Genomic DNA, 25,802 nt, shown 5'->3' with positions numbered 1-25,802 from the left:
GAAGAGGGCAACGAGAGCTACGACGAATTTCATTTTGATTTTTTTTTAAATTTTCACTTGTTACTTGCTGAAGAGCTAGTTGATGTGTGATACCAGCTCTTGATCTTCGATCGCCTTTTATACTCAAAAACCAGCGGTGTGTGTCAAATGTGTAACAAGCGGTGTATTAATACACAATCGCATCATCCCAATTTAGCCATTTAGCCTTCTATTTCTTTTAGTGTTGAGTCTTAAGCAACAGTTTTGTATATACGTTGATTAAAAAAAAGCTTGTTTATAGTTGAATCTTATATGGATTGCTGTGTGAAAGACTCTTTTCTTATTTTGCTTTACTCCCGCTCACTCTGTGTGTTGACAATTTGAAGAATATCTATCTAGCAACAATAAAAAATATGATGAATATTTATTGGATCCGCCACTAGATTTTGCTATGTTTTAATACAAAAATTTATTTTTATATCTATTTAAATACAAATATTTTACGTAAATTGTGAATGGTTCGTGATGCGAATATAATATATACAATGAAATGTTTCCATGTTGAATAGCACGTTCTTAATCCAAATCCAAAACTAGTTGACCAAATTATGAAATAAAGTCCTAACACCGGAAAAATATTAAATATTATAATCAAAAACATTCGTAGCTTCATTCAATCGAGCTATTTAGCACTCTATAAAGTTCATTGGCAAATAAGACAACATCAACATCTCATTATTCTTTTGGTGTGCACTTGGATGGTCTGCATCATCCAAAATACCCATCTCAATATGCTGCTTCCTTTGGTGTATCGATTTTATTGTGATTTAAATTGTAAATTTTATTTATGCATTCAAACCGTGTTTAGATGGTAATGAACATTTGCAACTGGAACGTAAATTTGTGCATATACATTGAGCGTCTGATTATTGATATTGAATGACACCTTTTCATCTCGCTGCTGACGTTGTGAGAGACAATTTTATTGGCACTAAAATATCCACGCATGGAATAGGTGTTTTACCTCTTTACCAAAAAAAAAATATCACGTAAATTGTCGCACAACATTTACGTATATTCATTGCAAATTATGAAAGTTACATTTCTCAATATTGAAAACCTCTTTTGAATTCGTCGAAGCAATTATATCGAATTTCATTGGTTATTGCAGTTGAGTTGCCGCAATGATTCATTTTTATATTTCATTTAACTCCTAGTGGAGCATAGGACCTTCAGATAAGAATTCTTATCTTTCTGGTTTCTGTTAATCAGTTGATTCAGATAACTCGGTGATCATAAATCAGTGAGCATATTGATTCATACTTTCAGAATAAATTTATATATTGAAAGGTTTAAATAAAATAGGTTTAGATTGGTCGACTTAATAGTTTCAATTGATTTTAGTACAGTGAAACCTTTCACCTGGAAAAAATGATTACACGAAATTTTGAGTATGTAGCCAATTTATCTTCTTAATGAAACCATCTGCCAAAAGTGGAAGTCGTACGTCCAAATAGTGGAAAATCTATTGAAAACTCTCATTTTTTCATTCGTGAAAATGCGTGAAAATAAACTCTCGAGTCACTTATAGAACAATTTCGTCAGTTTTCTGGTCCATTCCACAAATATTCTTAATATTTTTTAATTACATATCGATAATTTTTTGTGAATAAATATCAAATGACAATGATTTTCAACTTTCATTCAACTTGATTTTCAAATACTTGTTTTGAAAAAAATAAACCTCGATATGATTATTAAGAAGTTTGATCCGTTTTTGAGAAGTTTTAGTGTATTATAAGAAACTAAATTTGTTTAAAATACAGTATAGTAGACGAATATCGATATAAAAAACAGGCAATTTTTTGTGTTATTTGAGTAAACAATTTACAAAAATCCCGAAGCGAAACCATAAAGTGAAAATGTTAACGCTTATTTTTGTGCTTAATCATGATTGAAAAAAAAAACGCGGTTACAATATTGGTAAAATGACATTTAAGTTGGATTATTTTGAGTTTTGCCAGTTACCTTTTATCAGAATGGAAATTCCTCTGAAATACAAATTGAAAAGATGCTCTCCCAAAAAATAATTATTTTTGGAAAATAGATTCTCTATAGTAACAAAAGTCTAATCATCAATTTTCCTCCCGTTTAAACCTATTGGGGCATGTCGATCAATGTAATAGTAATTATTGCAACTAAAGAGGCAAAATTTAATAGATTGACCAATTTAGCATAAAAATACACATCAATTCAAAACTAACTATTCAAGTGAAATATTACGTTTATCCAATCCTATGTGATCTCAATTACGAATAGATGTCTCATCTTATTTTATTAATCTTCACCAAAAGTAAAAAAGGAATATTGATCAAAAGAGAATCTTATAAATTCTATTATGATCATGTGTTTCTCATCACTTCGAAGTTTGATCTTTCGAGTAGTAAAAGTCATATCGATAGCCAATTGTTCACTTTTTCGTCGCACATTTTCTTGTATGTTTTATTTTATGTATGTTCACTTTCTATCTTTTTCACAAAAACTTATAACCTAATAATCCAAATGGGTTCCTGTGAGAAAAAAAGCTGTTGACAAATAAAAGATTGTATACATGGTTTTTTTGCGACTTTTTTTTTATTTATTAACTAATGTTCCGATAATACCATACATGATGTTATTTTGTATATAATGTCTATCGAGAAATCATCGTGGTTGATTGACTTAAGCAACTGGAGCAACTGGCAAATGTGCACCCTGTTCAAAGAAATAATAATAAAGTAAATAAATTAACAACGCTTGAAATTGAAGAGAGACAGAAATTTAAAGAGATCGATATACTTACTTTTGGATGGAAACCTTCTTTATCGGCAGTCCAGTCAACGGTGATTTGTTGACCATCTGGGGCAGTGTATGAGTATGAACCTTGTTGTGTGATGTAAGCAGTTGGATCTTCAGGCGATGCTCGTGCTGGGTTATCTACCAAATTACCTTGTGCTTGCTCTTGAATTCCGTTTGAGGTTTGGACTCTAGAAGAAAAACGAAAAAATGATTAATTATTCGTTGAATATGTCAAATACAAAATGAAAATAACGAAACAATAAGAAATGTGCAAATGTAATTCACTTTTTTCGATAAATTCGCATCGATTTTGTTCCATATCGGAAAAAATGGGTGAAATTACAAAACAATGACTAAAATCGAACTTACGAGTTTTGGAAGTTTCCTTGTGGATCAATATCAGAAGTTTGTTGAACAATTGTTGCTGATGCATCTGGATTTTGTGGTGCGGCCAAAGCGACGGCGAAGAGGGCAACGAGAGCTACGACGAATTTCATTTTGATTTTTTTAAATTGTCACTTGTTACTTGCTGAAGAGCTAGTTGATGTGTGATACCAACTCTTGATCTTCGATCGTCTTTTATACAAAATTTTCAACACATGATCGCATCATTACAATGGACATTTAGCCTTCTACTTCTTTTGGTTTTGAGTATTTAGCAACGGAACGAATGTTAATCAAAATAGCTGATTTGCAGATGAATATTTTACATATGGCTTAGCGTGTGAATCGATCTCTGTTTGTATTATACTCTCGCTCACTCTTCGGATCCAACATCATAACATTTTAATGTAAAATGAAAGAGAAAACAATTCAATGAATATTTAGCGAATCAACCGCATCTAACAGTGATACAACGAACACCATATGAATGCGTATGTATATGTAAATGTGTGTGTTAAAGAGTTTACAACACATTTTCGCTGATCATTTGGCACGATATGGCAAAAAAAAAAAAAAAAAAAACATTTTCAAATTATGTCTCATTCTTAATCCATTTATATTTTTGGCTGTTTTCGAATTCACAGATCTTTTCATAAAACAGATTATCATGAAACACATCGGATATATGACCCCTAAAAACATGACGGTCATCTTCAATTCAACATATATAATTTTTTTTACCGAATGAGCGTCCTTTCGTTTTTGCAAACTTTCTTCTTTTAATATTTATTCATTGCGACATTGAGTGTACTTGCATGCAGTGTAAAGAAAATTGTCCTGAATATTTGTGCGTCGAAGAAATAAAGTTTTAAAATTCGTTGACATATTTACTATGCTGACTGTCCATTCGATCATTGGAGGTGTATTAAATTGTTATCAAAGAAGCATTGACTTAACCTTTTTTTGTCTCGAAGTAGACAATGAAGAAAAAATATATGTGTGAAGGTCAGAATATATTAAATTAGATGTTCAGATGCCACGCTATCCGATCTATCTTCTTTTCTGCTATAACGGAAAGTTTTTTTTTTAACATTGAACACTTAAAATTTGAAAAAGAAATTACATCAGAATTTTTTTTTCGAAGCAAAAAAAACGAGTGATATTTCATATTAAAAAATTCTTGAATTTAAATGTGAATGGAATTCAGCGAATTTACTATAATATTATAGAAAAAGGATCGCCGCTCAAACTCCAAAAAAAATTAATTTTGATATTTATGCAATCATTTACGATTGATATCTCTCTATATCCAAAGGTTATTGGATGACTTCAAACGAATTTCCATAGCATATAAAATAAATCACCGAACATGCATTTTATGTTTGCATGCTAATATGATAAGACCCATTTTTCAAGTGATACAATGCGAAACATCACGAAATGTTATTGATAAAAATCAATTTTGCTTCGTAAATCACTCAATTTGAAATAGATATCATCTTTTGTATGACATATCTTACCACAGCATATGGACTCCGACACTATGAATATGGATTGGATATCTTATGTCTGACGATTTTGTTTTTAGTCTCGCCATTACAAACGTAGGTAATAAGTGAAAGTAAGTAAAAGAACACGAAAAAAAAGATATAGTAATGATCATCATGGCCTTTATTATTGAAAATTTTGTATGTTTTTACGAGCATTCATTCAAACGAGTAAAAATTTTCATGCATAATAGTACATTTTATCATAGCATTTTGCTTTAATTTATTCAATGTCTGCAAATGTCACAAAATTACAATAACAAACAACATTTCACATAAACTCAACCACAAGAACTTCAAGAACATAAAAACGTCTCGATATTCAAATATCTAATCTTTTTTGCGTTTCAAAATTCTTGTCGTCCAAAGAGAATAACAAAAAGAGGTGCGATAATTAACCAAAAATGATTCAACCCTCTAATGCATTAATTTTTTTTCGACATGGAACTATTTTTCTATGATTATTTTGGTTTAAAATTCCTTAAATAAATAATCAAAATTCAAAAAATTGCATAGTTTACTCAAAAAATGCTATTGACAAAATTGGAGAACAAAACTTGTCAAATGACCGGCAAATGAAAGCCTGAACCCTGCCGAATATATTTTAATTCATAAATAGAATCTTTTGTTTTTAATTATATATTTTAGACAATAATTTATACACCCTGCCTAAGACAGGGCTATGCACTAGAGGGTTAAGTCGGTTTTAAAATCTGCTATTTTGATCCCAATTAAAAAAATCCATTTATGGAGTAAAAGATTTGTAAAGTATGTCCGACAAAGTGTATAATAGAACGATTTCATGTAATAGCTAGCGTAATAGTATATGGTGTGAAATTGATTATGTATTGTTTTTCTACCATTTTCCTTTTTTCAATAGCCATTCCATAAATCTTTTATTTAAGTTTATTTCAGAGCAATATGTCTAGTAGTTCGTTCATTAGAAACAAAATCCATTGCAAATAAAAAAAGAATGTTTTATAATTTTTCAAGATTTTTTTATTATTATCTAATTTGTGAACGAGTCAGTCAGTACATGGTGTTGTGTCTCAACTATCAAATCACAGATGACTTAGATTTTTTCGATGATACAAAGTGATTTAAGCAACTGGGGAAACGGGTAAATGGGCGGCTTCTGGTTGGAAACCTTTTTCATCAGCAACTGATTTAAATTTAAAAGAAAATTTAATATTCAAATTAAAAATTGTTATATCAAATGATTAAATGTTAATTTTCAAAAAATATCCAAAATAATAGTTACCATAACGAACGGTGTATAATTGACCGTCTGGAGCAGTGTATGAGAATTGGCCTTGAACAGCGATGAAAGCAGCTGGTTCATCAGATTTTGGTGATGGATTTGGTTTCAATTGACCTTGTTCCTGGGCTGAAATGCCGTTTGAGGTTTCGACTCTACACACGAAAATCAAGGAAGAAAAATTGAATAAAAAATCATTTGAAATATCAATTTTCCAAAAAAAAAAAAACCAAAAAATTTACATAATGTTGTACATAATTCGTTCACATTTCTCGAAATATTCGCATTGAAAATAGGTCTTTGTACTTTCAAGAATAGTGAATATGCAAAACAATTTTCGATGCGCAATAATCGATGAAGAAATAAAAAATAAACACTTACTCGTTTCCGTAGTTTCCTTGTGGATCAATATCAGCGTTTTGTGTAATAATAGTGGCTTGAGATTCTGGGTTCGATGGTGGTGCGGCCAAAGCGACAGCTAAAAGGGCAGCGAGAACAATGACGAATTTCATGTTGGATTTTTTTTTTCGGGTTTTTTTCCACTTGTTACTTGCTGAACAGCCAGTTGATATGTGATGTTGATTCAACACAACTACCGGCTTTATATACGAGAAAAAACTAACAAACTGCTGGGTGGGTCAGCATTCATATTGACACGTTTCCAATGTAATGCAGCTTCTTCTTAGTCTGTTTCTGCCTCAAGCATTCAATAATAGATATGCACCTTACTTCCTTATCACTAAGTTTCATCAAATAAGTCTCATACATTTTGAAACATTTCAAAGGAATATTTTGCCTCGAGAAATAGAGAATTCAAAAAAAAAATCAATGAATGAATATTAATTGGACAACAGTTCATTGTGATCATGCACATGTCTGTCATCTGATGATATTTAGACGAATACGCGATTAAATGGACGTATGCATATTGGTGTGTACGTTCACATCAATTCAAACTAATATTTTTGAACTGGTCCATCACACAGTGCGCGCATCGGTGGAACGTTGTTTCGATTATTTTTGGTATTTTCTTCTTGCCTGTTTCTCTCGCTCACTTCTTGTCTATTGAATAAAATGTGTGAAGGCCGGCATGCGTTATGTGTTTCACTTTCAACAAAATGTGCAAAATGAAAACGAAACCAAAAGCAAAGATTAATAACAATAACGGTGATAAATACATGATAATCTTGAGTTGGTTTCTTACTCGATTAAAAAAAAAAAGAAGTAATAATATCATTTTACCAATTTTCATCATTTCTCAGAGTATTAAGATCATGAATGGCAAGACTTTGTTGTTTTTTCCTCCTCATAAATAGTTTATAAATTAATTTTGGTTTCTCGCTAATTCTTCCATTGTTTTTAGCATGCGTTTTTGGGTATATTGGCGCCCAAAAAAAAGCATAATTCCATTGACATCATAAATATGAATATATTTTAATGAAACGTTAAGATGATAACGTGAAACAAACCTTCATCCGAAATAACATCTGCGATGAGGCTTAGATGTGAATCCATTGAAAAAGCTGAAGAGAAGGAAATATGGACAGATACACACCGTCTCATCACACCAAAAATGGATTATAATGGAACACAAATATGGCATAAAATATAAATAAATTATTTTAATATATTTTTGTTAAAAGGTTACGGTATTATTATTATATACTTGATGCCAGATTATTCGCCAAAAAATTAGCGTGTTTCAAACCATTAAAATTGGTCATTTTGTATGCGCTTTGGTTTGTTATGGAGGAATCGTTTTGTCTGTGATATGTGCACGGTATCGCCAATGATTGAGATGCATGGCGTATTTGGTCTTGATCACAGTTGTTTATCTCTTCTTCTTTTTTTTTTTTTAAATAAAACCAGTTCACCATCTTTGGTTCATGAATTTTTCACTAATATATATATTTTTTTCAATGATTTAATGAATTTGGTCGAAATTTTGTTCGAAATCTATTTTTTCACTTTCCGATGAATAAACTCTTAAATTTAAGGTAAAAAATCGTCTAAAAATTACATCACCGGAGAACGAGTTAAAGGGCCAGCAGTTTTTGTCCAATTGTTTGTCTTTGGTATGTTGCATTTTTAAATATTTTTGCAAATTCATGCAATATTCTTGTGTTAGATTTTCTCAAGGAAAATTTATGACATTTTTTTAAAAATGTGATAACGGTGGTAGCCGTTATGTTACATGAATAAAACAAACTTATTTTTTGTGATGTTAAACATCAATCTGGATGCAAATAAACATTTAAAATTTGCACATTTCATCGCAAACAGAATAAATGTTAACACTTATCGTTGAACTCATTTTTTGTTGTCATATTTTTGGCACCCACTTCGTGGATGTTGATAATATTATGTCATTAAGTTGCTTAACGGAGACTCAAATTGTGATATATACATATATTTACCGAAAGATAAAAAAAAACCGAAGAAATATTGACAGTGATTTGTTTTATGTAATATTCAAACCTAAAAGCTAATCAATCAAATCACAAAATGCATGGATGTAAATAAAAAATTATGAAGTAATTATCATAAAAACAATAAAGATTTGATAACGGGATTTCACTTTGTTTTTGACCACATAATCGAACTAAAAAAAATCGTGCCACCATTTCTTCTGTCCCGTTAGGAGCACCATTTGAATTGTACACTATAAAATTGGCTGAATTGAATGGCAGCGATATTAGTTTATATTCAGCTGTTTTCAATCGAGCATCTGTTGCAATCACAAATATCCATCATGAAAGTCATCATTGCTTTTGCAGCTATTGTTGCCATCGCCATTGCATTTCCACAAGCACCAGACTCAACAGCAACCGTTTTGAAGAACGAAAACAGCAACATTGGCGTGGGTGATTACCATTCACAGTATGTGTGCACTTTTGATTTATACCAATAGAATTTAATTTCCAATTTAATCATAATCTAATGTCAATGAACCCCAATTATCATATACATCTCCACCTGAGAAATTCTTCAATATATTTTGGTGTGAAAAAAGTGTGTGTGTTTTTTTTTCAAAGAGTGTAGTTTGTCAAAGTGTTTTAAATAATTTAACTAAATTAAAAATCAATATTTTTGCATATTTTGTCCAAAAATCATTCTTTTCTGTCCCAAATTGCAGATATGAAACAAGCAACAATATCCAGTCCGATGAAAGTGGTGAATTGCGTCAAGGGCCAGAAGGTTATTTCTTGGCCAAACATGGTTCATACTCATACACAGCTCCAGATGGAATTTTATACACTGTACAATGGACGGCAGATGAGAATGGCTTCAAAGCCGAGGGTACCCATTTGCCAAAACCTTTAGTTTAAACTTTATTTATATTATGTTATTCGAACTGTTGAAAATTATACTCCAATAAACTGTCGTTATTCGCAATTTTATTAATGAATTCAATTTTATGATTTAAAAAAACATGTCTTTTATTGATGCTTTACACCATACGGTATGGCTTTTTTTTATTATCATGTGTAATATTCGATACTTTTTGGAATTGCATATGCGTAAATTGTAATGTGCAACATTCAGTTATAGTTGCTTCATCCAAATGCATTCATTTTGCTGGTTTGAATATGTCTTGAAAAATAAAATACCAAATCATATAATTTGCTCGTTGAAAATATAAAGCCAATATTAAATAACTTAACCACCAATGCGTAACTTAAAAAAAAATCATCCGAAAAAAGTGTAATATGTTTGGCTGAATTGATCAAATCTCCTTCCGTTTTTTTTTATGTAACACTTAATGGAATTGAAAGAAAATAAAATTGAGTATAAATAAATTAGGTATATTAGAAATGCAAAGCCTGCTATAATTAATATTGAATGCGAGCGAATAAAAAAAATATGTGTTGAAATATTGGAATTTTCCAATTTAATATTGATTTTCGAAAGCAGAAAGCAAATTATATTTTTTTTATCTGCTTAATAGAAATTTTGCATCGATTTAATCGATTTGAAAAATAAATATAAATTTGACAATAAAAAAAAAGCCATTTTGGGTGATAAGAAAAAAACCGAATCCCATCGATTACGTTTTTAAATGGTTCAGAATATTAATTGGCGCATTTATGATGGTTGTGTAAAATGGAGTGCATATGTGTTTGTACACTGTGATGACATAAGAGAGAGCATTGAAACCGTTTGTTGGCCATTTGAGATGATCTATGGGTCTCTGTATTACATTATCACTATGTACCTTTTGAACCAGAAAAAAAACAATCATACGACAGAAATCATCATTTAATAATTATGCTAATCGGATGACATTTACACCATATGTATCGTTGGAAACTTGTTTAACCGTCGGTAAATATCAGTGGTTTTTTTTTGTCTTCTGTATCTCTCTTATTCGCAATTCCTTCGAGAAGAGAAAGATGATCGTCATTGTTGACCACATAAAAAAGCATACCACTATGCAAACAATTTTGCATACGAGTAGCATCAGTAATTTTTCGATGCCGATGAAAGCGAAAACAAAATCATACGCAAATGTGTGTCATTTTGAGTTTTTATGGTTGGTGCACACAAAAATGAGATAAAATCGATTTAGCGATCGATAAAAGATGTGAAGACGAGAAGAGACAACAAATAAATCGCTGCTTCGATTGCGCACAAACAAAAGCATAATACTATAAATGGCCGAAACACCGAAATCAGCTGATGAGAGCGAGCACACCGTCATTTATGTGACCAATTAAGTCAGAAATCAGTTGTTAAAATATATAATGGGCAACGATGTAGCTATACACATTGAATACCGAATTGTTTTACATATAACTTGACCGTCCAAGGTTAAAAAGTGATTTTATACACTCTCTCAATCTCGTTTCGAAAATATTTCCATCAGACAAAAGAACAATTATGTTTCTAAGTCGAAATGTGATGTGACTGTTATTATCGTATCGACGGTGCGACGACATCACACAATATATGGTGTTCGCATATTTTAGGTGTTTTATGTGCCATTTCATTCTAAATTGATTGAGATTTTGTTTTGATTATATTCAAAAGTGTTTTCGGTTCGGTGCATTTGACGAATGATATTTTGTCTCGGATTTTCATTAAACATTAACATTATGACATCAGATCGGTAACAATATGGCGGCATATTGATGAGATAAACTCAATTTAAGTTCGAACAATTCAATGGCTGAAAAAACCCTCACATTTCTACTGATAAAAACAGTTGATTTTTCCAAATATAATATCAAATTTGTTAATCTTAAGAGACCCCTCCACACACAATACATTTGAATGCTCATTGGCATTTAGATCCGACAAACTAAATTTAAAAAAAAAACATACAACATTTGGCGAAACATCAAATTTAGTGGATATTTTTATTCTTTATCTCTATCATTGCGTGAAGTTCCACGAAGTGATTTTTTTTATTGATTCTCTGATATTGTGTGAATGAAAATGTTAACAATGCCAATGAAGAAAACTATGAATATGCTAATCTTCATCATATTATTGATGATATTTCTCGCTTAAATGCTGAATTATTGATTATTCTTCTGAGAAATAGGTATATTGTGCGTGCGTCATGTGACAAAATGATTCTATGTGTGCGTCAAATTAAGAGAAAGAAATAGAAACTCTTTACATCATCTTCTTCTCACTTTTGTTTGATGTGCGAAAAAACAAATGCTAAAATCTAGTAGTTTATGGTCCAGAAAATGACAGAAGAAGCAAAATTGCGAAGAAGCCGATAATTCGTGGAAGAGAAATGTCATAAACTGAAGATCCATGTAACCTTCTAAAGTGATTAAAATCAAACCATTTAGCTATTTGGTAGCGGCTGAAATTAGCAACAAACACACACACACACAAACACTGCGTACGTTATTATCGGAATATATATATTTTTTTGAATCTATTAACTCCTCTCCATAATGAAAACGATGACGATGAAACCGAAAAAGAAGACATACACAAATGTTAAAATAAAAAAGTCTCTCATTGACAACATAACATCGAAATGGCAACAATCATCAATAGCGCGCTCGCAACGAAAAAGGCCAGTGTTTATCGACAGAGCGTGGCACATTGCTGATTAATTATGCTTATTTTGTATGTGTGTTTGCATTGTGTCACTATAAATTAACGTGCAATTCTATTGATCGGCACAGTGCATTCTAATCAATTTGCCTTATCACTTCAAAGTGTGACCGAATAGCGGCGAAAGAAGTAGAAGAAGAAAAAACAAACTCGTTTTTATTTTAAACACATTTAAAAAAAAAAGAGATGAAATCGATCATTGTTTTCACTGTTCTTATTGCTGTTGCCGTTGCGGTGCCCGTGGAAGAAGACCATGCTGCCGTTATCGTGAAGTCACAAAATACCAATATCGGTGTTGATAACTGGAAATGGCTGTAAGTCTTAAATGCATTCAAGGTTATCTCTTCTTCAACATGTGTTACGGAATTTTTAGTTTTTTATATACTTTGAATGTTTTGAATGTTTTTTTTTTAAATTGGTTTTGCGTGTGTGCGTCTTTTTCTGCCTTCTTTTTTTAAATAGTTCGGAAACGTCAAATGGAATCACCCAACAAGAGAGTGGTAATATTGGATCAGCGCAAGAAGGCATTTCAGTTCGTGGTAGTTTTACTTACGTTGATCCAAACACCAAACAACAATACACTGTCACATACGTAAGACATTCTTTCTTCCTTTCCTTTTTTTTTAAATTAAAATAGTTCAATAATTGATAAAGAGTAATATTTGTTATTGAATTTAATTCATTTTCAGATCGCGGATAAAAATGGCTTTCAACCCAAAGGTGAGCATTTACCAGTCGCACCAGCTGTTTAGATTTTAAGTAGGACGAACATATTTTTTGTCTTTTTCAAAAAAAAAAAAAAAAAAAAAAAACAGAAAAAAATGTTGTTAATAAATTTATTTAAAGTTTTATTCTTGCTTTTTATTTTTATTGATTGTGTTACATTTATATGATGGATTTTTACTTTTTTTTGTCGTAATATTACCAATTCTACCATGTTTTCGGAGGATTTCACATCGATTTAAATGTCGATATTATGTTCCTGATCTAAATCAATCTTTACAAATTTGGCCACCGACAATGGCAAATTGATGTTAAAGTTACTTATTGCTTTTAAATTCATTTCTTTGGCCATGTCTCTAATTTTCATCAGAAATGTATTAATTTCGGGTTTTCTTTGAATCGAAAATTGTGCTGTTTCGAATAAAATTAACGCATTTGACGCTAACACTTTTGCCAATTCCTTTTTAACAATTGGAAAATAATTTCGACCGATAAAAACAACGTCAAAATTTTGATGAAACTTATTGCCATCGACAAGAGTTTGGGCGTCGGCCATCGATAAGAATGAAATTTTAATTTGATCCGTTAAAATGAGTGGCTCATTGAATTTTTTGAGATCATTGTAATCAATTTCATGAGTTTTTGCTTCGAATATTTTGCCCGTATTAATTTTGGCCATTCCAAGTTTATGAGTAACCAATACATCCGGAGTGGCTGGTTGTTGTTCATGAATTTCATAAAATAGTTCCAATAAATTGCGTTCGGTTATATCGGTTGCACGGTATTCATTTTGTCCGTAGTTGGATTTAAGTAATTTTTGATCTTGGCACGACAATCCGTATGCACAAAATGGCCCGATTGTTATTTCGCCCATATAACCACCTGCATTCAATTTGGACGGTTGCAATGCAAATGTTTTGTTCGCATGAGATTGACTATATTCCGGAAATGTGAAAGCAATTCCGGTTTCACGCCAATGTTTGTACTCTTGTGAACAGATTTGTTGAGCACCATTATCTTTTAACCGCATTTGAAGATCCCAATCATAAGCACCTTGCCGGCAATCGAAACGTTCGCGTAAATGTTGCCGAAGTCGTTGCATCCATGTCGCATTCATGTCAAATTTATTTCGTTCATTTTCACGCCAAAAACTAAACACATTTTCCATCGTATCGCGTTCAATGAATTTTAAATGATTAAAATCGAAAATCGGTTGCATTTTTTCATTAAACTCTAAATCGGTGACACATTTTATCAAATGTTTTGCTTTGCTATCGATGTAACCCATTGACGTTGATCGAATCAAGGCGTTCCCGTATATATCCATGAATAAATGCGTCCGAGCTGATAAGGTTAACAAATGTGCAGGTTCTAATGCAATTGACAGCAAAATTATTTGGCGCGCAATTAAAGCTGGACATGCTTCGATAATATAGAAATGCACTTTTGCACAATGTTGATAACGTTTGGCTACCGTTTTGAGAATATGTCGCGGATCCGAACTACCAAACAATAAAATTTTCACTTCGGATTGTTTCTCACTAGTTTTCACATTTTTTTGGTACTCTTCGTACAAATCAAGTGATTCACTAAAACCCCAAAACATTTTTTTCTTTTAGAGATAAATTTTGAATGAAGATTAATGATTTTTCAAAAGTGTTTGGACATGTTTTGTCGCAGTTGAAATTATTCTGGCATTCAATGAAATTGAAATATCGATCAAACTGTGCACATTGGCAACTAAATAAAACCTATTAAATGAATTTCCAGCTTTGGTTCTTCCATTTCATTTAAATGTACGGCACCTAGCAACGGAACAAAACCTTTCAAATTATGCGCCAGTTGGGATTATTTGCTTTATTTTGCGGCACTTGTGCTTTTCGACTGATGTAAAATTATAATTCAATGAAAATCGGTAAAACTTCGCTCCATCTGAAATTGCGAAGACTTTCAAGCCGTAAAAAGAATCTCAAATTTAAAAGCAAGAAAACCTCAAATATAAGCCGGTAGTTAGGCAACTCAAATGAAATCGACGAAGAAAAAAAAAACTTTTAAAAAAGCAAACTTCATGTGAATATTCAAGTTTGTCAATGAATTGGTAAAAATGTCAATGTTTTTTTTTTTTTCAAATGAACTCAGGTCTGAATCAATAAGAATGTGACTAAAATAACATTTCATCGTATAGGTCTGCATATTTACCAAATGGTATTTCACTCAAATTAGCATTTTTTCAAATCTATATTTTCTATGCAATGGTTTGATTCAATGGTGGTGACATCTTTTGTTGAAATTGTATATTGAATCGATTCGTTTCAACGCCCAAAAACAATATAATATATTCATTAAACTCGATTTTGTAAACAAAATGATGCAAAACTCAATATTTGTCGGCTTTAGATCTATGTGATTTTGTGTCAGGTTGTCAGTAGAAGAGACAGCTTCAGTGGTTAAATGTTATCTGAAAGCAAAAGTGTTTTTTTTTCGCCAAATAATAAGATAATTTGAGTGCATTTGGTCGATCAACCGGTTGAAATGAGTACTTTGCTCAAGTTTAAAGACCGTTCACGAACGGATTACATAAATAGAAAAATCATCGAAGTATTCCGGCAATGTGAAGGACCCGACGTTGATTTAATTGTGGCAAACAAAAAGGTCGTGTCTGCACATCGCGTTATACTCACAATGTATTCGAACTACTTTCGACGTCTTCTCGCCCATTCTGGGCCTGAACGCAAATTCATTGGTAATTAACGATTGATTTAAATGTGTATCGTTATGAGTGCGATTGCAATTGCCAGGAACACTCGTTTGAAAATAAGAAAACAAATGAACATTTCATGAATATTTTATTTTCTATGGATAGTTCCAATGACATCATTTACGTCGATTGTTATGCAAACGGTGGTTCATTTTTTCTACTATGGTGAGGTTCAAGTGCTGGGCTCAATTAAGGGACAAGTACTGAAAGCATTGGAATTTTTGGAAGTGCAATATGAACAACCGGGCAAGAAACAAGCTGCTATGAAGAGACCATTTCCAATTGAACAGCCATCGGACACAGCAAAGACAAATTCTCCTCAAACGATTGGTAAGAATTTTACAATCGTCTTTATTGTTCTATCAATCTAATAAATTTTGTGTTTATATTCCAATGCAAAAGATCCGATTACAGTGTCACCACAAATTCAAAACAAATCTGGCGCAGAACAACAACAGCCACTCAAGCAAAATGACTTGATAAAGCAAAAAATCGATCCAACTGACCAATGTGCTGCCCCAACGTAATTCAAAATTTATATTTCCTTGAAAATTTATGTTTATTGATAAAGTATCCATTTCAGCCTGGTGAAACCTACTGTCGTCAGCACCACAGTGGAAAATTCAATCGTTTCAAATGAGAATGTACCATCGACCAAATTGTCGGTGCCGATTGTTGGTGAGAATATATTTGTATATTTGAAAACATTCAGTTTAGATTTAAAAGCAAATGATGTGTTATTTAACTAGAAGCCACCGCAGAGAAGAATACACCACCGATTCAGCAAAATGATGAACAGGCTATAAAAAGTGTTGATACATCGCCACAAACCGAAAATGTCCAAGTGAAATCAACGATTTCAAATGAATCAACTACAGAAGGTATGATTTGTTTCTCTTATTTCGGTTGAAATCACAAAGTGAAACTCAATATCATATTTCAGATGCGGCAGAGAAAATAGAGAAGCAATCGATTTCTACTGCAACACTTTTCGCTTATGATGTTGACAAAGCCGCTGAAGAATTGCACGAAACAGTCGATGCTCTGATAAAAGAGCTCGACAATGAGATTGATGACATTGAATACGACTCATACGACGATGAATTGGAATTGTGAACACTCATTGATTTCGAAAGTGTATGACGACAAATGTCAAGACACTTCTCCGATTATGACACGTGACAAATTGATTCTATTCAAAACAATAACATTATTCATTTCACTGAATTTTTTTTGTAAATATGCATTTGACACCGTTTAATCATCCTTCATTGAAATTAATATTTAAAAAAAATGTCATTGTTGTAAGATCCTGATGGTAGAATTATGGTTGAAAAAAATAAAAAAAAAACATTTTGAAACGGTTCGATTTTCAAAACGCATTATGGTCATGTGCTGATTTGGCAAAATTGTTTAATTTAAATTTAACGGTTGAAATATAAACAAATCTACACTCAAAACCATAATGAAACGGCATTTTGAAACAAATCATTTACTATCGTTTTATATGCAGATTTCACAAAATTCATTTTAAATTCATATGAAAACAATTAGCAAATAAAGCCGAACACATTTAATCACTTTGACTTAATCTTTTAAGCGTACAAAAGAACAGAAAATGCAAGCACAAAAAAAAAAAACAAACGCGACCATAATTCATTGGATAAATCAAATGCTATAATAATGAATGAGTATATATTTTTTCTTCTCTGTAATAAAATCAAAGTCCGAAATCAATGCAAGTAACGTATTGTTTTATTCGTGTTTTTTCAAGTGAAACGCCCATTTGTTCAGAGATCCGTGTAATAATTACGACTATATTTTAATGTATTATACCCGGTATCTGAAAAACAAAGGATATGCGAGCATTTTTATCGTTAGAATAATTTCAACGAAATGATAATGAATGTGTCGAAGATCAAAATTGCGACATAATAGCCCTGAGGACAAATGTAATGTTTCGTAACCAAATGCACAATTCAAAGGTTGAAGTCATGAGAACAGCCTTCAGTGTGGATAGCACGTTATCGTAATAAATTTCTTAAAATGCTCGAAATATGAAGTCATGAACCTTGAATATTCGCAGAAAACAAATAACAAATCTGCAAATTGAAATAAAACACAAAATTTGTTCTAATTATATCGTTATAAATAAACAAACATAACAAAAGAATCTTGTTCTGTATTTTTTTTTTGCTTTTTTTTCTTTGGTTGTCGATGAACGATGTCGAACAGTAGCGATTTCAAGTAGTATACACAACACGATTTCCATTTATTTATGAATGAAGTGAGGTAGAATACGAATATTGTCACAATGTATTAACCTTCGTGAGCACGAAATCCACTAAACAATGATGATGATTGTGCATTGTTGCGGTAGCGCACTCAAACCGTTGTCCACACATCGGAATATAATAATCAGCTCCTTTGAGAGTTATTTGGTGTGTAACACATTTTTAATTGTGTCATCAGTTCAAGTATTATTTTTTTTATATGGTCAAGCATGTGCGGTCAAAACTGAACGACTTATGGTCGAAATGTGATTTTTCTTTTTCAATTTCTCCATCATCATTCGACAAAATTGAAAATGTGAAACCATCTGTTTTGGATGTATAACAATTGTATTGTGTTTCTTGCGGGCGCGAGAATTTACAATGAAAGGAGGAACCACAATGGATTTCATTTTTACACATACTGTAATGCATTGTAAGCGAACAACAGTAAGCATTTGTAAATGATGTCGTGCCCATCAGATCCGATGTCATAATTTCCAACTCGATCCAAATATGGAAATAAATGCAACTGAAGATTACCTTGCTATTGATTGCACTGCACCACATTTTGTATTTCAACCTCTGTGTTTTGTATTCTTTTTTTGTGTTTCTTTTGACTTTGCCTTTTTCCTCTCTGTTTTCGCTATTCAATTGTGCTTCTTTGCAATTATGTAATAATTCTAGAAAAAGAAAAAAAAAACAACGAAACGGGAGCAAATTACAATGAATTTTAAAGCATCTGTTCGCATATTGTGCACATCAATAATAATAATATGAGAAAAATGATCTCATCGTGTCTTATGATTTTTAAATGAATTTTTATTTTAATTGTTTAATGAATATGTTTCCGAAATTGATTCGGGCGGTGGCGGCAACGATGTGTTTCATAGCATGCAAATGTAATTGCGGTTGACAGCTTTTTATTTTTTATGGAGAGCAACAAATTCATATTTTAATAATTTAAAGAATCAAACAGCAACATACAGTCATACACACACATCTATATATTCTGAATGGTTTTTCAATCGTGTACATGTACGTAATCGCTAATAAAAATTGATTGAAAACAAGATTATTGCACTTAAAAAAAAATTCTCGAAATTATGTGATTACATCGGTTTGAGAAAATGCAAGATAGAGTGAGATAGAAGAGTAGGCAAAGACAGAGAGGTAGAAAAAATATGTTCGATTTAAATGTGCGGACACACGATACTGGAATTTAGTTCGGCCATCATTTGTGCGAAGCGGCGCTTTACATATGATTGAATGTGGTGAGATCGAATGTCCTCGATGAGGTTGTGCGGAGGCGCACATTTGTAACACACACACACACAATAATACTCTTTTAACGCATGAACATTTTTTTTTCGTTTCTCACTGGACGTTTTTTTTTTTTTTTTTTTGAAATTCAAATTTATCTCACAAACAATGCTTTTGCCATTCGCATATTTTATTTTTCTTTGCGTTACGTATTTCTTGTATTTGAACAAATATTCCGTGAATGAATTTCAGTGCTTGAAAATCAACCGATTGAATTTTACAAAGAAGTTTTGCTTAGCGTTGATTAGTCAGAACTGGGATTGATCGTTTTGATGTTTGTCGTCATCGTTTATAATTATTAGTATGACATGATTTCGGCTAAATCATTTCATTTTGCGTATTTTTAGCAGTGATCAACAATTGTAAGAGATCAACAATTATTTATTAAGTCCTACACACAAATATTTAGAATAAATTGAAAGAACGAAAACATAAACAGAGCACAGCAACAGCTAACATATTGAAATATATCAAATTCGAGATTGCGATGGGAAGGCCGGTTTTCATTAAAGACGAATCAGTCATATGCATAAATGGCGATGTAATTAATGAATCCATTTTATTTCACTCTTCATTTGAAATGCTCTTTTCGATCTCGAACGATGCAGCCGACAAATCGAAATATGCCCCAGTACCGAAAATATTCATCAAGATGAACGATCAACCGGCAACAACAAAAAATGTGAAAAAAATTGCCCCAAAACAAGTTATTTATTTTTAAATTACAGCAATTCTTCTCACCTTTTCTTTACAAGTTAAGCGAATATCTAGTTTTAACTCTTGTTTTATGTTCTTTTAATGTTAAGGGAAATGCAAAATGCCCAACTATTGATAAATGATGTTTGTGTCTGTATTCAGTGGCATCAAGATCGCTATCACAATGTTTTCAGTATACAAACTGATTCGGACCGATGAGAAATGTGCAACCGACAGATGAACAACCGGCCAATTCATTTCAAATCAATGCTCTTCATGAAGATCTTTGTTAAGATAGATCAATTAGCAGACACTTTTTTTTCGGTGCGTAGATTGAAAATGAAGCCGATACAGGTTATACTGCAATCCGAAATAAGCATTTTAATATCGAATCGAGATTGTGAAGTATATTGGAAAGAATTTTCAGATCTGTCAGAATGGAACCAACGGTACACATTGCATTTCAGTTACAAGATTTAGTATGTTGGGCATGTTGAAATTTTGAAAAATTACCACGGACAAATCTCCAATCAAATGTTTTTCTCTTTTTCTTGCACAAATAAAACATTTTTCTTTGAGCCGTTCTTTTGGTTATTTATGGCTGTGAATTTCGGGTATTTAATTCTTCACTGACAAATTAGATTCGGCATAACAAGTCTACCGCAATCTAACCGTAAACGTAAACTACTTAAATTTTCTGAGACGTCAAAATGCTGATGCTGTTGCGTCTTCTAATTAATATCTTTCACAGAATTCGTTTTCAGTACAAACAGTACATATTGTGATACAGTTGTCGAAAAATTCAAAACTTATATTTGAAATGTCAATCTTCTATGCAAATACAGGCAAAGAATCAACTCTGTTGTGATAATATGCAGTATATGATACTAAAAGACCAACCTGAAGTCAAATGATAGAAATCTATCCATCTTCATCAAAGACGTAACGTACTTTATTTAAACCATCAATCATAAAACATCGAAAAGTGTTTCGACCTTTTTTTTCCTGAATATATTTTAATGGCCTGTGGCCAGCCCAAACATTTTTTGCCAAAAGAATTTCTTAAATGTTCAAAACATTATGTTTTACTGAGAAAATAGATTTTTCTCAAATATTTTCTTTTTCGAAGACATTTTTCCAAGTGTTAATTTATCATCATTTATTTCGTGGTGATTTTTCGTTTTTAAATTACACGTTAATTTATGACTTAAATAAAATCAATAAATGGAGTTCATAAATTTTATCATCTCAGAATGATATCTTCAAACTTGTTTATTCATCTGATAATTTCGTGAAATGTGTGTTTTAACCATTTCAACATATTCGCGCAAAAAAATGTGCGAGTATTTTTTTTAGCTCGTTCACGGTATAAAAAAATCCATATATATTTCACGATCAAGTTCATCAGATGCATATTTGGTATGGTGAATTTGCAAATAGGCGCTTTGGCGTCGACGCGTTTGATCAATAAACGGCTGTGAATTTTGTATCGATGTGTGAGCGTTAAACACGCATTTTAAACACGAAATTGAATTGAAAAAAAGCAATACACATCATGTTCTTAACATTCATTCATGCGAGTGCGTTTTCGTTTGAAACGAAAGTGCGTCGACTTTGAATACTGTTTGAATATTAAAATAGCAATTGCATCGCATTTAAATTACACATGATATTTATTAGGTGAGTAATTATTTAAATTGTAGCCAATTGTATGCAAATCGATGTATCAGCAGCCAAATTGTCGATTGCTATCAAATATTCATATATTCAATACGTAAGTCGGAAGAGAATTTGCGAATTTACATTTTTGAATTGTTTAAAAAATCTCATGCGCAGAAAATAACAAAACAAAAAAAAACAACACACGACAAATATCGTGGTGAACGCATTAGATTTAACGACCATTCCGTGAAAATATCAACACTTGATAGTTCTTTGCGATAATTTTATAAAGTAAAAACGAGAACGACTCGCAATGATTTAATTTTTTGTATTCTCTTTCGCTTGAAGCAGCTTTATCATTTTAATGATATTTTTCAATCAGCATCCACTAAACGTTATAAGAACTAAGACGAATAAAGGTTCAGACACTCAAACAACACGTTCCCAATCTATACCAAACAATTTCAACGCTGTTTTTTCATAGATATCGATAGTGCGTGCGCGCACCCGAGTATTTTCCATGATCCACATCCATGATGTGAAATGAAAAATGCATTAAATAAAATTGCTATCGATGATGAAATAAAAAATGTTGTTGTACGTGGTTGAAAAATATCGATAAAAGCAACGCAAAACAAACTCCAGAAAAAAAAACTGAATCGAAAAAAAATTAGTTGAACACGGCATAAGTTCCGCAAAAGTTGCAAAATGACAGCATATTTAACGCCTATTCAATATATGAAGTTGATCTTCATGGAAAAAAGATCACATTTCCTGATTTGTTTCTTCTTCTTTTTTGTTACACGCATCAACGCATCGTGATGTCTCTTTGTTGGCAGATTGGCTTTTGTTTACACAATCTTTGGCTGAAATGCTGAGACATCATGGATGAGTCAATGTCTTGAAAATTACCGTATGTGTGTGTGTGTTTTTTTTTTCTTTAAGATTCTTATTGAATTTGTCATTGTTCGTTTGTGCTATTGTTCAAATCGAAAAAGGCCAAATTCTCTCGTTTCACTCTTCCCATCGGCAATTATATAATTTAGAATAAAGAATAAACAGTTTACTTCACAAATTGAATGGTGATGCGAAAAAGGAAGCTAATTTAAAATGTGATTCTTTTGTTTGTGAATGAAATGAATAAGTAGCGAATCAATCGGTCGAATCAATAAAAGTGTCGTAGTAATAAACGAAATAGCGCCAAAACAAGTGACAAACAAAGCGAAACAAAAAAAAACACACTGAAACACCTACACTTTTCCGAAATTATCGTGAAATTTGAACAGATGTGAGAAAAAAACATACCATCGAAATCAAAACAGACGCAGAAGCGAAAAAATAGCGTCGATATGTATAGACGATCGTGCACCTCTAGATTAATATATGGAATTTTATTCGCACATTGAACTTGCTACTTTTCTGTTTTTTTCTCTCTCTTCTCTCTGCTCTGCTTGGGCTTGCGCAATGCGATTTTTTCCTGCATTCTCGCCAATTTCATACGGCATGCACCATCTTCCAATTGTATTTCACATTTGTAATCAGATTTTAGATTCAAATAACAATAACCGTTCAGCTTGAAAATTGATTTTGTGCATTTTCAAAGCCGATATTTGTATGCCATTGAACGAACGTGCCTAGGCAATTCAAATCGATTCTAATTCCTGGTGTAATGATTTTTTTCAGTTTCTTCTTCTTACTTTGTGTGTTGGTAACTGGCAATTGAACAAAACAAACAACAAAACCGCACACAGTGTACCACGCATTTCTTTGATTCCAAATAGAAAATATCCAATTGAAGATTATTTTTTTTTTTTTGTGAAGCAAACAACACTTCCCGGTGTGTATTTGAGCCAATGATTACATATTTTGTTATGTGTTATTTTTTTTCGTTTCGATTTGTACAATCGGTCGCTATTTTCGGGCTCATTGTATGACTCAATATGCGCATATTCATTACATTGTGGTTTTTTTTCTTCTCCTTTCTCGGTACGACGATAAACTTTTTTTCTCGCTTCTTTCGTACAAATTGTCCAAATTAAACGGGTAATTTCTTGTAACTTCGAGTCGATTGATGAGCATTTTTTTTGGTTGTTGTTTTTCAATGCGATTTTCCTTTTAACACTTCAACTTGTCGTTTTGTTTGCACTGAACGCACGCCAATTATGTTGAATGAAATATGTTCTGTGGATAGATACTTTCGGAGGCGTTGTTTGCATCTTCAAACTCAAAAACAACTCGGTTTCGATTTAATTACTTATTAAGATCAATGATTCAGACGAAAGTGCGGAAGGGAACCCTCAAGAAAAAAACAAACAAACGGCAGCAAAACCTACACACGATTGCGGTTTTTATGACTTTTTTTTTTTGAATCCGATGAATGAAAGAAGAAAAAAATTGCTTGCCGATTTTCGACGATTATCGCAGTGGTTTTATTAGAATTAATTTTTTTTTATTCAACTCGATTAGCTACTAAAGCTCAATTCTATTGAAATCTCTATTTAAATCAAATTGAACGAATTAATTTCCGTTGTTCACTTTTTCAACGTTGGGCAGGTTGAACGCAATACATTTTTTTGTTCTCACACAACGAACGAAGAAGTCAAGATTCTTTTCTCAGTTCATTGGATACATTCTCACAAATCGAACAGTATTTGGCTTACCAATTAGCTGTGGTAAATCTGGATATATTTAAATCTGAAGTCAGAGCAGCGTTTTGAATTAGTGAATTTTAGAAGGCGATGTCGATGGCCAGTACCAGTGATGTGTATAATATCAAAAAGTGATCACATTCGATCGAATAGAACAATTCGTGGGCGCAAATTGTACAATGTTAACGGAACAAATTCAATTCTACTTAGTACGAATTAGTGAATATGTTCAATTTATCACTTTGGATTGACATGTCCCGAGCTGTGTTCCGTTATAACAATAGCTTATTTGTATACACAAACACAATGCGGACAGTGAGCGAAAAGAAAGAGAGAGAGAGAGACAACATTGAATTGATCGACGGTGATTCGGTATAATCATCGGGTTGTTTATCCTTTTTTGGATTGCATCACCTCACAATATACGTGACATGTCCAATCGTTCTGTATTCAATATTATATCAAAAGATTTGCTGAAAACAAATCGAGATTGCCGATGTGTTAAAATGTTCGAATAGAGCATTTCAATGAGTATTGTTTCGTTTTCTTTTTTTCAGAAATGTGTAGAAACTCTTAAAATTTATCGTTGAGTCAAGCTCATATATATGTTTATGAACTCATCTTGGTGGCGTGCATGCTCAACGTTCTATCGATGTTGCTTTTTTTTTACAACGATTTCTTTTGTCATATTTTCAATGCGAAAAGGTTTCTTATCCGTAAATTGACTACGCAATCGACAAATTTGTAACTACATTGCAAACATACTTACACATTTCAATGTGGTTTTGGTCAATAAATTCTTGTCAACATTGTCGTTTTTTTGTCATCGTCATTTGGGTACTTCGATTTGGGTTTCTGTCTTGACGAGTTATAGAACTCTTTTTTTATATTTATTTATTTATTTATTTATTTGTGTGTGCGTGTGCATATGAAACAACAATTGAAAAGGCGTTGTCAAATTATGAGCAAGCTTGCGACGCAATCATACATACACAATACAAAGTTGGTGAACACGTTTGACATACGTAATGTAAAGTACATTCATTCGTTTTGTTTGCATTTTAGTCGTCAATACCATTTGGATGCTGCATTTCTTCTCTCGATTGGCTTCAACTGTACACATGAACACAGAACATCGTTGAACACTCAAGGTTGAACTCAATCATTTTTGTCTGCTCATTTTCTCACTCCCTCTTTATTTCTTTTCTCTCTCTCTCTCATTTAATTTCGTATCATATGAGTACAGCGATTGAGAGAAAAAAAAACAAACAAATAAAAAAGAAATGCGCCCGACTGTGTTTCCCATCGCAATAAGTAATTGTCACATCTCCAATTTTCTTTTATATTTGCGTAATTGTCATTTCAACCGTGTACGATGCTTGAGAATCCAAATAAACGTGTCCAATGTTCTTTTCAGTCGTAATTAATATTCACAAATGTTTGAATTTTTGTCATTGCAACTTTGGTATTTCTCATGCGACCGACACAGACACACGATCAATTTGTAACCGGACAAATGCCAATTTTAAATAAGAACGAACTGAAAATGATGTATTGATAAAAAAAATGTTCAAGAATCGAAAAAAAAATTCAGAAAAGAATGAGAAGGAGATCCGAAAAGATTGAGAAAGAGTG

The 25,802-nt window shown here is 32.1% G+C and overlaps 6 protein-coding genes across 7 annotated transcripts; 3 read left to right on the top strand and 3 right to left on the bottom strand.

Annotated features, from left to right (window-relative positions):
- Positions 1 to 2,591: 2,591 nt before the first annotated feature.
- Positions 2,592 to 3,382, bottom strand: LOC116352471 (larval cuticle protein 65Ag1-like). Its single transcript, XM_031785099.1, has 3 exons — positions 3,187 to 3,382; positions 2,822 to 3,005; positions 2,592 to 2,733 (listed from the first exon to the last, which is right to left on the bottom strand). The coding sequence occupies exons 1-3, from the start codon at positions 3,312 to 3,314 to the stop codon at positions 2,701 to 2,703; spliced, it is 345 nt and encodes a 114-aa protein (XP_031640959.1). The 5' UTR covers positions 3,315 to 3,382; the 3' UTR covers positions 2,592 to 2,700.
- Positions 3,383 to 5,724: 2,342 nt separating this feature from the next.
- On the bottom strand, positions 5,725 to 6,605 carry LOC116352334 (larval cuticle protein 65Ag1-like). Its single transcript, XM_031784843.1, has 3 exons — positions 6,388 to 6,605; positions 6,010 to 6,161; positions 5,725 to 5,910 (listed from the first exon to the last, which is right to left on the bottom strand). Exons 1-3 carry the CDS (start codon positions 6,516 to 6,518, stop codon positions 5,849 to 5,851), a joined length of 345 nt encoding a protein of 114 aa, XP_031640703.1. The 5' UTR covers positions 6,519 to 6,605; the 3' UTR covers positions 5,725 to 5,848.
- A 2,090-nt stretch (positions 6,606 to 8,695) lies between these two features.
- On the top strand, positions 8,696 to 9,420 carry LOC116336645 (flexible cuticle protein 12-like). Its single transcript, XM_031760618.1, has 2 exons — positions 8,696 to 8,886; positions 9,143 to 9,420. The coding sequence occupies exons 1-2, from the start codon at positions 8,759 to 8,761 to the stop codon at positions 9,333 to 9,335; spliced, it is 321 nt and encodes a 106-aa protein (XP_031616478.1). The 5' UTR covers positions 8,696 to 8,758; the 3' UTR covers positions 9,336 to 9,420.
- A 2,573-nt stretch (positions 9,421 to 11,993) lies between these two features.
- LOC116336646 (flexible cuticle protein 12-like) lies at positions 11,994 to 12,888 on the top strand. The gene is made up of 3 exons (XM_031760620.1): positions 11,994 to 12,401; positions 12,550 to 12,679; positions 12,777 to 12,888. Exons 1-3 carry the CDS (start codon positions 12,274 to 12,276, stop codon positions 12,837 to 12,839), a joined length of 321 nt encoding a protein of 106 aa, XP_031616480.1. The 5' UTR covers positions 11,994 to 12,273; the 3' UTR covers positions 12,840 to 12,888.
- Positions 12,889 to 12,980: 92 nt separating this feature from the next.
- LOC116352677 (dynein assembly factor 3, axonemal homolog) lies at positions 12,981 to 14,442 on the bottom strand. The gene has a single exon (XM_031785425.1). The coding sequence runs from the start codon at positions 14,414 to 14,416 to the stop codon at positions 13,049 to 13,051; it is 1,368 nt and encodes a 455-aa protein (XP_031641285.1). The 5' UTR covers positions 14,417 to 14,442; the 3' UTR covers positions 12,981 to 13,048.
- Positions 14,443 to 15,172: 730 nt separating this feature from the next.
- Positions 15,173 to 17,346, top strand: LOC116352614 (modifier of mdg4-like). 2 transcript variants are annotated; one of them, XM_031785340.1, is made up of 6 exons: positions 15,173 to 15,553; positions 15,674 to 15,898; positions 15,971 to 16,091; positions 16,152 to 16,246; positions 16,321 to 16,449; positions 16,512 to 17,346. In XM_031785340.1, the coding sequence occupies exons 1-6, from the start codon at positions 15,343 to 15,345 to the stop codon at positions 16,682 to 16,684; spliced, it is 954 nt and encodes a 317-aa protein (XP_031641200.1). In that variant the 5' UTR covers positions 15,173 to 15,342; the 3' UTR covers positions 16,685 to 17,346. The 2 variants fall into 2 exon arrangements, with proteins under 2 accessions (XP_031641200.1, XP_031641199.1); XM_031785339.1 differs by having other exon boundaries at positions 16,318 to 16,449.
- Positions 17,347 to 25,802: the final 8,456 nt, after the last annotated feature.

This window comes from Contarinia nasturtii, unplaced genomic scaffold, assembly GCF_009176525.2.
Source record: "Contarinia nasturtii isolate CC-2019 unplaced genomic scaffold, AAFC_CNas_1.1 Cnas_scaffold_187, whole genome shotgun sequence".
Classification (NCBI taxonomy): domain Eukaryota; kingdom Metazoa; phylum Arthropoda; class Insecta; order Diptera; family Cecidomyiidae; genus Contarinia; species Contarinia nasturtii.
Note: the sequence above shows the minus strand (reverse complement) of the source record. Positions and strands in the feature narration are given on the sequence as shown.